The sequence below is a fragment of the Myodes glareolus genome, chromosome 6, assembly GCF_982192425.1.
Source record: "Myodes glareolus chromosome 6, mMyoGla1.1, whole genome shotgun sequence".
Lineage (NCBI taxonomy): Eukaryota > Metazoa > Chordata > Mammalia > Rodentia > Cricetidae > Myodes > Myodes glareolus.
The window spans coordinates 95,078,941-95,094,108 of NC_142031.1; the positions used below are offsets into that span (position 1 = coordinate 95,078,941).

Below are 15,168 nucleotides of genomic sequence, written 5' to 3' on the forward strand. Positions count from 1 at the left end.
CAGAGTATACTGCTCCTGACCACTGAAGCTAGTGGGAGGCTGATCGTTCTGACTGAGCTACATATATTACTCTTCTCACACTAGCCTCGCTCCAGTGGAGGAAGGCACTACATGGTACATGTTATTGTAGGAAACTAGGCATTTCCCAATGAAATTCAATGATACAGTCTAGTGATTCATCGAACACAAAGGCACACACACCAAAAATCCCAACGATATTTTTTTTTCAGAATATCCTTATAAACAAGACATATCAAAGCAGGTTACCTGGAAACTGTGGGTGCAGATGAATGGTTGAAATGCCTGGGGAGAGCTGGGGTTGCCCAGGCTCAAGTTTGGTTTTCTCTTGATCCAGTGAAGGTATTTCCTGGATGGTGGTTTTTCAGAAAGAGAAGAGATGGAGACATAAAGTAGGAATTTACTTTTATTTTCTCATGTAGTGTTGTTGATTTAATTAATTATATTTTCAGAAAGGCAAAAATATCATAGGATCAGATATACACCTATACATGAGACTTTAAAAAATTATGCTGTTACAAAGTCAAATTCTTATTTTAGCGACTGTGCTGTCTATACAAACGCTCCCATTGGACTTCAAGTCAAACCTTGAAAGCAGTGACCTTGGCCCAGAGTTCCACATTCCATCTCCAACTGGGCCAATGGGGACTAAACATCCATGCCATTCACAGGTGCCTCTGCGCCACAGTCACACTTTGTAGATGGAATGAAGGATGGATGTAGCAACTTGGGTCATAAAGACAATCCACTAAGTTTCAGTACTGTAAGCCAGGCAGTCACTGTGACCTTCTTTAGCCCCATACCTAATAAGGCAACATCTCCCGTCTCTCTCTCAGCAGTGGTAGGCTACCATAGCAATAGCAGCTGCAGTCTTAGAGGACCTGAAGCTTCCCAACTCAAGCAGAAAAGAAAAAAAATGATCCAACCATCATCACGACTTAGCTTTCAGCTATAGCTCTGTAGGGGCTCATGCCAATGGGACAGGGAGCCGAGTTAAGTAAGGATTTGTACCTTTGCTCATACCAGCGTGGGGCTAGGGAGCTCGCAATACCTCATTAAATGCATTCATCAAGTTACTTCCTCATTGTTACCCAACATCTTTCCTCTCTGGTTTAAGCACAAAGCCCACTTCCTGACCTCAGTTTCACCCTTGACCTATCTCCTCGCTTTTAGTATTCACTTTCATGCCTTCACAGCCGATACCCTCACAGCCGATTTTATCAAAACCCAATTTTCTAAGTATGGATTCCCGCAGAGGGACTTTGGACATGCTACAAATTCCTTGTACTCCCATTCCCTCCCCCTCCCCCACAAAATCAGCCGGCCTCCGCTGCAAACTTCATCTTTCTGTCGGTGCCGATCGTTAATTCATCCCACCCAGTCCCTTTTAGGGCTTCCTCTTTCATTCCGCACCCCTAAATCTGCCCACGTTCAGCATTCTTTGTGGAGATCCACCCTTTTCTTATCCATAGTCCTCAGTGCTGTCGTCTGGACTCATTACTCAGGCTCAGCTTACTGTATCATCTAAATCGGCCTCTGACGCTACCAGTCGCTATACCTTAGGTAATCCCGCCGCACATCGGTCCAGGAAACACTGACCACTCATTAAGCCTCCCCACAGACCCTCCTCTCTGTATGGAGGCAGACTGATTTCCTGTTACTTGTGAGAGACGCCTCCCTCAGTCCCTGGGTCATCTCCCCTGCAGCCCATGGCATATGGCAACAAAGAGCAACCCATAATTCAGCATTAACTCCCAAATCTCCCTATCCACTTTAGGTGTAGACTTCCTAATCAATCCCACGTCTCACTTAATAGACAGGGTCTCGGTTCTCCAGCAAGTTCCCCACTGATTAAAAGCATAGGCAGTATTTCCAGCCCATCAAAGCAGGACCATGTTACCTTTCAAACCCTAATTTTTGCTGCTGTCAATTAAACCTTCACACGTAAATGTCTCTCCTTTGGATTAACCTCCTTTCCCCACATCTATCTTAAAGAGCATGAGACCTTTGTAAAGTATCAGTCTTAAACAGACCCTGATCTCATTCCCCTTCCCAACTGCCCCCTTTTAAATTAAAATGTATAGTCTCAACTGTACAAGGAACATGGCCAAATGAAGTTGAGACTATATAAGAAAAATGTTCAACATCTCTTTCTGATTTTATCTCCCACTCCTACTCTCTCTCTCTCTCTCTCTCTCTCTCTCTCTCTCTCTCTCTCTGTGTGTGTGTGTGTGTGTGTGTGTGTGTGTGCCTACAATGTATCTTCACCTATGTGTGTGAGCGTGTAGGAGCCAGAGGTTGACATCAGGTCTCTTTCTTGCTCACCCTCCGCCTTATCCTTTGAGACGGTATCTTTTCTTTCCTATTCTCAATTACAGTTGCAATAAACTATGCCATAAAAAAGAGAAGAACAAAAAGCTTAGTTACGACGAGTTTGTTTAGGTAGCTGACTGGCATGCTTACAAGCTCAGTGATTTTCTTTTCCCCCTTGGATCATTCAGAGCTAAACTCAAAATCAACAAAATTGCAACCTATGTACAACACCCATCATTCAAGACGCTAAGGAAGCCACAGCTGTGCAAGTCAAGTATGCAGATCTGGTGTAATTCTTTCGGGCTCAATACCCCATGGCCTCTCCCAATATAACTGTTATCAGACCATAGTCATCATTCCCTTATTCTGGGTTCTTTTAACACTCATATTACAACATATGTTACACATAATAATTGAAACACTACACTATTTTAAATACCTTATTTTTACATCCCTCCCCCATATGAGTTTTAATGCCTAGTATATTCTTGGCAACTGGATGAATGATACATAAATGAAAAAAATTAATGATTACATAATTTTATATTATCAAATAAAGATTAAAGACAGGAGAAGGGGCAAAGAAGATGCAACATTGCACAACAGGACATCAACTCAGGAAATGGTCACACTTCCTGCCATCGAGTCTCACTATCCCTACTCCCATCTCATGCTCCTAAACTCAAAACTGATCAAATTTTCTCTAAAACTTCTAAGAAACAACATTTAAGTATTTTTTATTGTGGCTTTCAAGGGTAAGTGCTGTTTTTAATCTAATTTGACCTAATTTGATCCAAATGATTGTGTTGAATTGTAGTTGCATTAATTAGTGTCTCACTTAATTTTATAAGCATACTGAGAACACAAAAGAGCCCTTCTTCCCACAGTCAGTCCGGGCAACTAGTTGACCCCATGAACTCTGATCATCCTTCTCTTCTCTCCAGAATTTAGCATCTGTGGCTAGAGATGGTGTTCCCCACCCAACCCCAGCAACCTATTAGCCATCACTTTCTGAGCGCTGAGAAAGGCAACACCCATTTAGAAAGTCCTGTCATACAAATTCTTGTATTAATGAATGTGTTTCCTTGTCGCAAATGGTCTGTAATATGAACGTACTAAATTAAAAAAAATCCTATACATATCCCTAAAAAGTATCTTAAAGTCAAAAAGAGAGAAGACTTAAAAACAATGAATGAATTACCTTCTCAGGAGGAGCTGTTACCACTAGAACCAGAAAAGAGAGATGGGAATTAGCACAGCCAAGTACAATCCACTCATCATATTTCAATTTTCAAAAGGCATTAGAAAGCCATTAACTTCCCCAAACAATTACAAAGCAAATTAAGTCAAAAGTGGAATTCCCGTCATCATCTGCCACTTGTGAGAACTTTACACATGAGTGACAAAGGACGTTTTGTGCTATTTCATTGTTCAACTATCAAAGTTCAGAGAGCAAAGGTTCAAAGTCTTTCATTAAAAATTAAGATAATTAACCTCAATTTTAAAGAAAACAGTTTCTGAAACATTACTTCTTGCTTAATCTTGAGTTTAGGGAGCTTCCCATGTCTTAGAAAATAAATGCCTCCAGTGTTCAGAAATCTATCTGAGGTCAGTGTTAAAAGAGAATTCTTTTTCGTTAAGACATGAGAATGGTCACTGCATTTTTTTTATATAAACCAGTTTTTTATGAAGCCTTCTGATTATTTTCCTGCAGACATGCTAACTAAACCGAACAAAAGCCAGACCTCATAAGCCAATAAGAGACAATTACAAATTAGCATCAATATAATTAGCAACTTAAGTATTACACAATCCGCTGTTGTGCTGGGGTGATGTCTTTGTGTTTTGAAATGCTTGTTTTCATTAAGCAATTCTTAGTACTGGTCCTCAACTTTGCTTATTACTTGGAATTTTCTGAGTCAGTATGTCTCCTTAACCATTAGCAAAGAGGTCGGATGCATTAATTCCAAGAAACAATGAGGCTACCAGATAAATTAAAGCCACTGCTCTGTCAAGGGGAGGAGGCTAACTGACTTTCTATTCTATGAAGCCCATTGTTAAGAAAGTCTAAAGGCAGAACCCCACTTGTGCCCATCTCCTTCTTCTAAACCAAAGATGAACAACCTAGGTCAGTGGTTCTCATCCTTCCTAATGCTGTGACCCTTCAATACGGCACCTTGGGTCGTGTTGACCCCCCACCATAAAAATATCGCTATTGCTACTTCATAACATAATTTTGCTACTGTTATGAATCGTAATGTAAATATCTGATAGACAAGATGCTCTTCAGTGACCCCTGTGAAAGGATAGTTCAACCTCCAAAGTGGTCTTGACCCACAGGTCAAGAACCACTGACCTAGGTGAGCAGAGACAGCACTAGGTGAGGTCCTTCCTGCTCTGCCTACCCAAGGAAGAACGGGTAAGTGAAAGAGCAGAAAGAAACGGGCCAGAAGGCACCGGGCTCAGAGCCCAGCAAGAGCTTTGCCACCAGGGAAGAAGGTTATGCCAAGTTCCCACAGGACCCACAATGGGCACCCCAAATCCTTACCTAAGTATCAATGGCAAAAGCTAAGAGCTTTTTCATTTTTATTTTTTTAGACCAAATACCTACATTCCCTACAGACCTGAAACTGTTCCTTTTTCTAGGAGTGAGGCTTTTCTGTGGTAATCACAATAGTCAGAATATTGGAAATACTGCTTCACCCACCAAGGATGGATAGAGATTGTCCAAACCAGACATCTTTAGACTCTCTGTCCTTGGCCATGGGTCCCATTATACACTTTCTATGACACATAAGAAGTCATGTCTCTGTCTTGGATTGTTAAGAAGGTAAATGTAAGGGCTTCACCAGGGCCCTCCCAGAGTCTTGGACTGACTGACTCCTACTTACCTGCCTGCTCCCTGGCTTTATCCCACCTGCCAGCTACACCATCGTTTCACAAAAGCTCAGCCCATACTTTGATAACTTTAAGCCTGTGCTCCACTTTATGCAGCGGAATTCAATGAATGGCTCCCTGGACACAGACACGAGTCTGGACTATTCCCTGAAGATAATAATCCCTCTCCAGGAGCAAACACTAAGTTACTGTAGCTCCTCCAAGTGCAAGAAATTGTTCAGGAATTCACACGGAATGTGGTTACCTGCCAGGCACACACACCACAACAGTGACTGTTGATCAGAGAAAATGGCCCACACTGTATCTAAGGATATCTGCAGTGTTCAGCTACTACTTTAGCGCTAACCATAACAGTGTGTGTGTGTGTGTGTGTGTGTGTGTGTGTGTGTGTGTGTGTGAGCGCGCGCGCCCATGCCCACGCGTGTGTATGTGTTAGCAGGAGTATCATGTAACTCTCAAAGGACACTGACACAGCTAAACATCTTACAACACCCAGTACAGCTTCCTCACCCATTAAAGAATTACACATTTGAAAATGCCAGCAACTTTAAGGCTGAGAGCCATGCTCCAGAAGGGTAGACACAGACTCCAAAGCACAGCTACAGAGATGGGCATCTAGAACCCACATCCAGCGGGTAAGCTCACCTTCAGGTTCCGCCCCTCCTGGCCCAAGTTCCCGCGAGGAGCTCAGGGCCTCCACTGGCTCTTCCTTGGCTGGGAGAGGTGGAGGATGAGTACTTTTAGCAACAGGTTGAGTGTTCTTTGGCTTGACAAACACAGCTTCTTTACCTATATGCTGATGGACTGGCCTGCGTCTATGAACGCCAGAAACCGTATAACCCATTCCACCAGGACAGATTTCCTTAAAAGCAGCTAGATTTGGGATGGGAAAATATTCCTTTTAAAAATCTAACAGTGAAAACTTATACAGAGGAAAATATCATGATGAATATCTCTTAATAAGTCATCACTAATATAGGTACATTTCAAAACTTCAGAAACAGACGCAATATGTAAGCAACTTGCTTAAATTCCTCATAAACTTGCATATTTATAGGGGAAAACATTCTACTTTTACTTTAAACATTTATTTACCTATGAATTCTTTATCCTACTCAATTAGGATATATATGTATGTGTACATATAAATTACATAGGATGTATATTTAGCATGAATTTTATATATTATATTTATATGCTAGTAGCCAATATGCCACTATGTAGACTAAATTATATATGCAAACTGTGTTACATGAAAAGATACACTACTAGTAATTTTAAGTACAGGTGATAATTGCCTAGTATGTGAATATGTAATATCAACAATAGCCAGGTTTTCTCCTTTCCCCCTGTTTTGTGCTTCCATTGGTTATTAGCGAAGAGCTCAGTGAACATCTAAGGAAAATGACAAGGGCTATATGTAGGGAAACGGGGTACTGAAACCCTCCTGAATTGTTTCCAGGTGACAAACCCAAGGACTCAGTCAGAATGGGGTGCTGCAGCTGGAATGTGGGTATTGGTGAAGAAGGGGCAGAGAGGGGTGGGTTTTTAAAAGGGCCTTCAGCTAGTGAGAAGAAATCCACGAAGTAGGGAGGCTGCAGACAGTAGCCACAGCAGGAAGGAAATGCCAGAGAAAGCTGTTCTCTATACGGACAGGTGGGAATGACAGCTAGCAGAAACCTGGTCAGTTTCACTACCCAGAGGACAACGGGACATTCTGTACCGTGTAACTGTCACACTCACCAGGGAAAAAGCATTTTTAAAATGTCTTTTTCCCCCTCCAAGCGGACTGGGTATGGTGTGTGGTTTGCAAGCCTCCAGCGGCAATCTCTAAACATGGGTGGAGAAAAAAGACAATGGTGGTTGGTGGTGTGTGGCGGAGGCAAACTCCTCATGGTCCCTGGGCTGTTGGTGTTGGAAGGAAATTACCAAATGCAAACATGGGGGCTTAGGGTCAAGTTTCTGTTTCTTCTTCTAAAATTGAAAGTAAAATAAATCATTTCTCACTTTCACTGAACAAGAAATTGAATGTACTGGGCCTAAAATGATTCCTTAAGAAGGAGAAAACTCTACAGTATTCCTTCAAAGCAGGCTGAGATACTGTTTTTCTAGGGATCAGACCCTTAACTGTGGAATCACTAGGACAGAGAACTCTTAAAAAATGAATAGTTCCAGAACAAAGCATGGTTTTCTACCAAAAAAAATATATCTAATTAAAATTATGACAGGACCGAAACGTACTTAAACATGAACATTGTATCATTAATATCATTTTCAAATTAGTTGCTGTGTTTTTGGAAGTAGCCCCGATGTACAGTACCCATCCTGGTTACACGTTGTGTAAGGATTGAAACGCTGTCCAAATGGAACTTAAAGGGAAAAGGGTTTATGAATAGCAAAGCTTCTTTAGTAATAAGTGTGTAAGACTGCACAGTGAGGCCCTAGAGCCTATGGGAGGGACCTAAAAATCTTCCACTCTACTAACTCACCATCCACAGATTCTAACCAGTAGCAAAGGTGAACTATATACTGAAGTTTACATCTAATTCTGTTTCCTGCTGTGTGATTTGCTACTGTAAGATATTACATGGCCCTAGAGATTGAATGCACTTCCTTATATGGGAAGTTTCTCTAAACTAAGCAATTCAGTGACATGTTTTGAAGCTACACCAAGCCAGTGAAATAGAGACCACACCCTCCTTGACCATAAGACGCCCAGGGCTTGCAGGTCATGTCTCTTTCTCCTCCATGGAACTCCTTTTGACTCTGCTTGAGAGTTCACTGATTTAAACCTAAAGTATGTAGAAAAATTAACCGTCTCGGAGCTCTACGCAATTGTGAAACCAACTGAGGAGTAAAGACTCAACTATTAACACATGACCCCTTCAAAGTTCATAGTGGTTTTGGCGAGATTTCCTTCAGAGTTATCTTCATGGCATAAACACAAAGCTGAATGCATTTCTTTCTATTTCTAATTAGAGAAACCAAGTGCAATTTCAGTAGCCAAGTAAATAAATCAGTGTCCACAAGGCCATGATTGTGGAGCGACGAATGATGGACCCTTAGGAAAGCACATGGCCCTGAACACCATTCTGGTTTTTATACTTAAATATCAGTCAGCGAGTTCTGGAAGCCGTGGCTAAAATGTAAAGGTTTATATTCTTGGATTAACATTCAAAGAAAGTCTACTTACTGTTGCCCAGAAACAATGGGAAATTCCTTTGTACATTTTTTTTAAATTCTGATTTGAGCTTCTACAGCTGTATTTTCTTCAGAAATGATACAAACACATTATAGCATTAAAAGCTAAACTCAGAAACTAAAAATGACCCAGGCTACTGAAGTCTTTTTTGTTCCTGTGGCTGGGAACACTTAAGTGTGTGTCACTGGCCATGGCTTACCTGTACCTGGGAGGGGACATTTCTCACAGTGTGGCCCCCAGGCCTTGCCCACACTACAACAGCAGATCTGCTTGGTGAGGTGAACAGAGAGAGGGTGCAGACACTGCCTTCCGGGACTGACAAGGCGGTAACAGGGCCCCTTCTCTTCTGAGATCATAGGGGGATCCGCTGAAGAGACACAGAGCTTAATGTCATTGAAGAAACAAGTCATATCGACTTTAAGTTAACATAATATGGCCTTCACAGCACAGAGGAGAGACCATGCTTCAAGATAGACCCATCTAGATTAAGGGAATCATTCTTCTAGGCCAAGAGTCTATTCATTAAATCATCCTAGGAATTAGAGCACCAAATGCTATAACCATTATTCTGGTCCCTGTCTGGATTCTATCTGTAACAAATATGAATAAAGGCAAATGTGTGTAAGTTAAGCATTTCCACAAATGCCTACCTGCTTAACAAAGCTAGTCATCTACAGCTAATCACAGTCATAACCCATTGTTTCCCCAGACTGGGCTGCAGAGGCGGCTCCAGGACCATTGGTGAATGTCCAGACACCATGGAAAATCAGGAGCGTGGTTAGTACCACAAGCCAGCAGCTGCCCTGTTCAGCCGGAGAGCTGGTGGGAGTTCAGGAATTCTCACCCAAGGCCAAAGAATATAAATGGCAGACAGGGAGTAGCTGCTGACCTGCCCAGACACACAAAGTCCCAGTGTAGCAAGAAGAGCAGACTAGGCAAAATCTCAAGTCCTCATGCTATGCTGCAAAGGCAACCAGGCTATTATCATCCAACGCCTGCCCCCCACCCTGATCTTCTACTGTAAATCAGTAGTGAGCGGCCATCACCCGAACACCCGGCACACAAGGCAAATTTGAGAGCAAGATGACACAAACCTTGCCTTCGAGATGTGTCTTTCTTGAAGCATGTGTAAGTGCTCCAGGACAAGTCAACACTGCTGAAACAGTCCCAGGTCTGGGGCGCCATCTTGGTCACATGGCTTCTCTCTCATGGTAGCATCCCAATTGGCCTTCCCTCTAGTCCACGCTACTCATGATTCAACTCAACTTTCTGTCCTTTTTTCTTAGATACACCTTTTCACCTTCCCAGTAAGACTGACATCCCAGGTTAGATGCTCAAAGAATAATCTAAATATTTAAGGTGTATGGTGGAGGAAGATGCAAAGGACATGATGCCTGGTCCCCTGATTTTCAGGAAGCCTGTTGTGATGGCTTCAATGGGAAATGTCCTCTATAGTTTATGGCACTTGAACACTGAGTCCCCAGTTGGCAGTGCTGTTTGGGGAAGTGTAGGCGGTAGAGCTTTACTGGAGAAAGTGCATCATGGGGGTGGGAGTGGGGGGACAAGCTTTGAGGTAAAATAAACAAACAAACAAAAACCACTACTTCCAATCTCCTTTCTCTGCTTTGTCCTTGTGGTTCAAGATGTGAGCTCTCAGTTTCCTGTCCCTACTGCTATGCCTGCAGCCTGGCTGTTCCCAGCATTATGGATTCTAACCCTTTGAAAGTATAAACCAAATTAAGCTTGGTCTTTCTTAAGTAGCCTTAGTCATAGTGTTTTATCAGAGCAGCAACACCAAAAAAAATTAATACACTTGCCTTTCTTTGTGCTAATTTTTTTCATATTTTGATTTATATAACAATTCTACAGGTTTATGAAAACCTCATTTTAACTGGCAATAATGGTTAATTTTGTGTACCCATAAGGCTAAGCAGTAGGCTATTGCTGTCGGGGTATTGGTTGGATTTTGTTACTTTGTGTGACACTGGCATTTAAACCAGAGGAATCTGACTAAAGCTATTTGTCCTCTATGATATAAGAGGGCTTCATCCACTCTGCTGAAGAATTTACAAGGAAAAAAAACCCAACTGATTTATGTTGAGCAAGAATAAATTCTGTCAGTCAACGCCCTCCTTGGTGGATAGTCTGCCACCTACTTTGTAGCTTTCAGACTCATTGGTCTCTGTGCTTATATCCACCAACCCCTTGAAATAAACACTACTTCCCCTTATTTATGCAAAAACATATATGGCATGCATGTATATACACATTTATGAATGCATACTATGCATTAACATTTAAGAAAGAATGCTTTTCTAATATTTATATTGTATATTGGGATGGGGCATTTATTGTAAGGAATTGGCTCATGCACACATATGCCTATCTCGTTGGTTCCATTTCTTTAAAAAGAGTGCTAAATTATATACTGGCTGAGCCTCAATAATTTTTTTATTGATAAAGAATAGGGTCAGTATGTATGTTCATATATGATATTCTAAATGCTTAGCATGCAATAGACACATGTTCATGTATGAGCTTGAATGCATGTTAGTGCACGGGTATGCATGTATATACTCATTAGAACCCATACATAATTCTCATGTAGCTCACAGAGGATTTTGCTACAGAATTTTCTTCCCCGAATGATTGGGTCTTACTTATAATCCATATTCACACAGAAACAATGTCAAGGCACCCCACCAGAGTCTATCTTATACACAATGGGGCTTAACTATAAAATTAATAACATTAGTGTTGTTTCTAGGTCTGGGGGCCACGGGCAATTCAGAGCAGAACAGTTTCTTCAAATTCCCGACATTTGTCCCGTGACAATTAATGCAATCATTGTTGTCCCCTGAATGGGAAATGCCACCCACAGGCTCTTGTGTTTGAATGCTTGGTACCCAGCTGCTGATAGAGTTTTGGAAGGTGGAGTCTTGTGAGCCCTCCAAAATTAAATAATGGTCACCTGCCAGTTCAGACTAGTTCTTCCTGACAACCTATGGAAGACCAGAGTTCTGACTTATGGGCCATGTGACTTTCTGGAAAAAACGTTACTTTAGCCCTTTAACACCCTAATTTCTTCACTTCTAAAACAGGAAAAATAACAGCATACATCTCAGGGACATCTCACAAATACTACACGTGACAACCTATGCAAAGAAACCTACCATACGGTCAGGCACTTATTAAGTACACAATAAAGATGATCGCCACCACGTTTTTTATTGTGATCACTACTATCTGGAAGCAGACAGGTAGCACAGATTTGCCTAGCCCCCAGGTCATGGTGTCATGTCCTATAAGGAAAGATAGGGCCCCTGAGCTGAGGCAGCCATAGAGGAGGTAGAGATAAAAGGAGGGACAGATAGATGAAGACCTAATGGCGTCCTTGAATGCCAGATGGGATGAAAGACTCCAGTCGGACAGGCTCTGCTTGGCAGCCTGAGCAAACACTGTCAATGTGGACAACAAAAACTCAAACAGACAAAAGCGACCAGCAAGGAAGCCTGAGTTAGAGGGGAAGTCGGAGAGTAAGGAGAAATTTATCCCACTTTCGAAAAAAACTAAAACGAAAATAAATCTAGAACACTGGTTCTCAACTTCCTAATGAATGAATGCTTCAACCTTTTAACACAGTTCCTCATGCTATGGTAACCCCCAACCATAAAATTATTTTCATTGCTTCTTCATAACTGCAATTGTTCCTCTATTATGAATTGTAATGTAGATATCTGTGTTTTTCGATGGTCTTAGGTGAACCCTGAGAAAGAGTTATTTGACCCTCAAAGCAGTCATGACCCAAGGGTTGAGAATCACTGATCTAGAACTATGTAGTTCAGTACATCAAGCATGAGGCACATATTACTAAATAAACTTATATAAAATTAAGTTGGAAGTTGGGTTCCTCTGTTTGGACTGACTAATGTTTGCTTTAGGCAGCATGAATGCAAATACTCCTGCTGCCCCCGAATGTTCTACCGAATGGCTGATGAGCTTAATGCTTGGCATACTTTCCTGAAATGGGCCAGGCAGCAAATATCTTAGGTGTCGTGAGTCCCACAGTCTCTATTCCAACATTCTAACTCCACCGTGGTTACAAGAGCGGCCCTAGACACCATGTAAATGGAGATGACTGTATGCCGACAGAACTTTATTTATGACACCCGACGGTGGGACAGTTCCATCCACAGACTGCGGTTTGCCAACTGCTGACCCAGAACCCTAAATCTGGACTCCCCGGATCCTAGCTTTCAATCTCAACTGTTGATTATTAGCTATGTGATCTGGAGAAGTTTCTAAAACTCTTGTAGGTCCAGTTTCCCGTGTGTGTGACATGAATAATAACGCATTTGATAAAGAGGGTGGGGTAACTAACTGGAAATCATGTATATACATGTGACTGGCTTTTGAGAAAGAAGCTGATTTTCTTTGTTTCATGGCCTCCAGTGTGACAACAGAGCACATTTCCTAAGCACATGTCCTCCTTGGCCTTCTGTTTCTGTCAATTAACTCCAAGTTCAAGGATGGAGAATAAATACATAAAACCTCAAAAGCCCCAAGGCAGATTTCTTTCATCTGGGGACCTTTCCTGAGCTTTAGCAGCAGTCATTATGGGATGCTTAAATGGCTGCAGAAAGACAAATACAGTTTCAGAAGGTAGAAAGTCTTCCTAGAGGTAGTTTACTTTTCTTCAAATTACTGTGAGAGTGAAGCCCAGACTTTTCACTTTTCTGTATAAGACAGGCAGGGGTGGGCTTGGAGTATACTGTTCCAGCATCCTAGGCCACAAGCCCAGGTCAAAAGAGCAGCAAATGTCAGCATTCTCCTCCTTCCTTCATTTTGACTACATGAAGTCAAGGGCAGAGAGTGGGCAAGGCAAGAAAAGCAAATGGCTGCACCCTTTGACTTTGGCTGGAGTCAAAGAATGCAGAGGGTGTTCACCTCGCCGCATTCAGGAACACAGGGAGCTTCCCAAAGCTCCTTAGTCATTGCCAAGTGCACGTCTTGAAGTTCGCTAAGTCAGCCACACATTTTATCGCCTGGATGTGCCCTAATTTCAGGCTGCTTAAGCAAATGCTGCCAGTCTCTGCCACATGCTTGTACACTGCAGCCCTGGCTGGCATGTGCGTGCACGTGAGTGTGTGCTTGTGTGTGTGTGTGTGTGTGTGTAAGTATTTGCTCATTTCCTAATCTCCCATAATTATGAGGAAACACTATCTGTTCCCACATACTGAGGACATCACAGTTCGCCTCTGATATTTTCCAACTATCTGTAGACTTCAACAGTTTCTTCATCAACAAATGAGGACAAATAGGTACAGCAACAAACTCTGAAGGAACTGGACACACATCCATGATACCACAAGTGGCAAATTCAGAGAGAGGGGGAAACAAAGAAATACATCTGTGGACTCGTGCTGGAAAAGGGCTCAATTTTAACTCTGGGTTCTCAACTGGAACACTTAACTAAGCAACAAATAAATAAATATCTCTTAAGGCTTATCATTTCAGCTGTTGCAGCTGAACCGTAAAATTGAGTTATTTATTTTTCAAATGAGAATGGATGGTTGTTTAATAAGTTCAGAATTATTTTGGCAATGACAAGGAAAATAAATTTTAAGGAACTGTGCAAGTGGTTTCAAAATTCCCGTTGGCGGGTTTCTACGCTTTTATTAAAACCTGGAGGTCTGCCCTTCGTGCTAGACATCAGATCTTGTCAGGTTTTCACAGTCTATGGCCAGTTCCCCAAGTTTACCTAATCTGCAACCTTCCATGTGAGAATTCTAACCAAATAGTGTCAAATAAAAAGGTTTTTTTTTTTACAACAAATTCTGCATTAAAGTTCTTTGTAATAATTGATGTTTAAATTCGAAACCTGTATAGATGTTTGTTATGTAGTTCAAAGTAGCTGAAAGGCACCTCTAAATTATCTGGATATTATTGACAGCTTGGTTTGTGTCCTAGCACTCTAGATCCTTACCTCAGTTTTTAAACATGACTTGTGCGAAAACTTTACAGTCTAATTCAGTCACCTTCAGCAAGCCCTCTGGTGAGGTGCCTATCTGCTTCAGACCTGAACCACCCATAATAGAACACAGGAGAATAAAAAGAAAGACTTACGTGCAGAATTTCCTAATCTGCATTGGTCAGTTTTTAAAGGAAAATACGAGTAATTAGTAACAATGCTTTAAAAGGCTTACATCCACCACACACCTGTCATTTTCACATTACTGCATTCTTTCTTTCTCTCTATCCTGGCTTAGACAGAGATAAACTGTTTTAAACTGAAGGGCCATGTCATCGTGAAGAAGGCTTTCACTTGATCAAATGTGAGGCAGGAAAAGCAGGATGCAGCTTAGTAAACACCAAGTCCACCCCAGGTGAAATTCAAAGAGCCAAGCTGGACAAAAACACGCAGAATCACCCTTCCAGTTACCTCACCCTGCCGTGATATTTTTAACTCTGGATAATTGTATACAGTTTTTTTTTAAAGGTGCATTGTGTACCTACTTTCCTAATAAAAGGGTCACAATGAAATATGGTTGTCTTTTAAAATTCTGCATTTGGGGGCTAGAGAGATGGCTCAGTGGTTAGGGGCACTGGCTGCAGTTCCAGAAAACCGTGATTCTATTCCCAGCATCCACAAGTTGGCTCACAACTGTCTATAACTCCAGTTCCAGGAGACCCAGTACTGTCTCTTGGCTTCTGTAGATACCAGACATACAGGTGGC

At 41.8% G+C, this 15,168-nt stretch overlaps 1 protein-coding gene across 10 annotated transcripts in view; it reads right to left on the minus strand.

Annotated features, from left to right (window-relative positions):
• Nucleotides 1–15,168, minus strand: part of Ltbp1 (latent transforming growth factor beta binding protein 1) — a 386,955-nt gene that overhangs the window by 111,974 nt on the left and 259,813 nt on the right. For 7 of the 10 annotated variants that reach the window (XM_085691031.2, XM_048416147.3, XM_048416144.3 and 4 more), the window contains 4 exons: nt 8,631–8,798; nt 5,875–6,102; nt 3,533–3,555; nt 268–367 (listed from right to left, as the gene is read on the minus strand). In XM_085691031.2, the coding sequence (XP_085547157.2) occupies nt 268–367; nt 3,533–3,555; nt 5,875–6,102; nt 8,631–8,798 (519 nt within the window). The remainder of the gene's footprint in view (nt 1–267; nt 368–3,532; nt 3,556–5,874; nt 6,103–8,630; nt 8,799–15,168) is intronic. The other 3 variants (XM_048416146.3, XM_085691033.2, XM_048416150.3) reach the window with 1 other exon arrangement.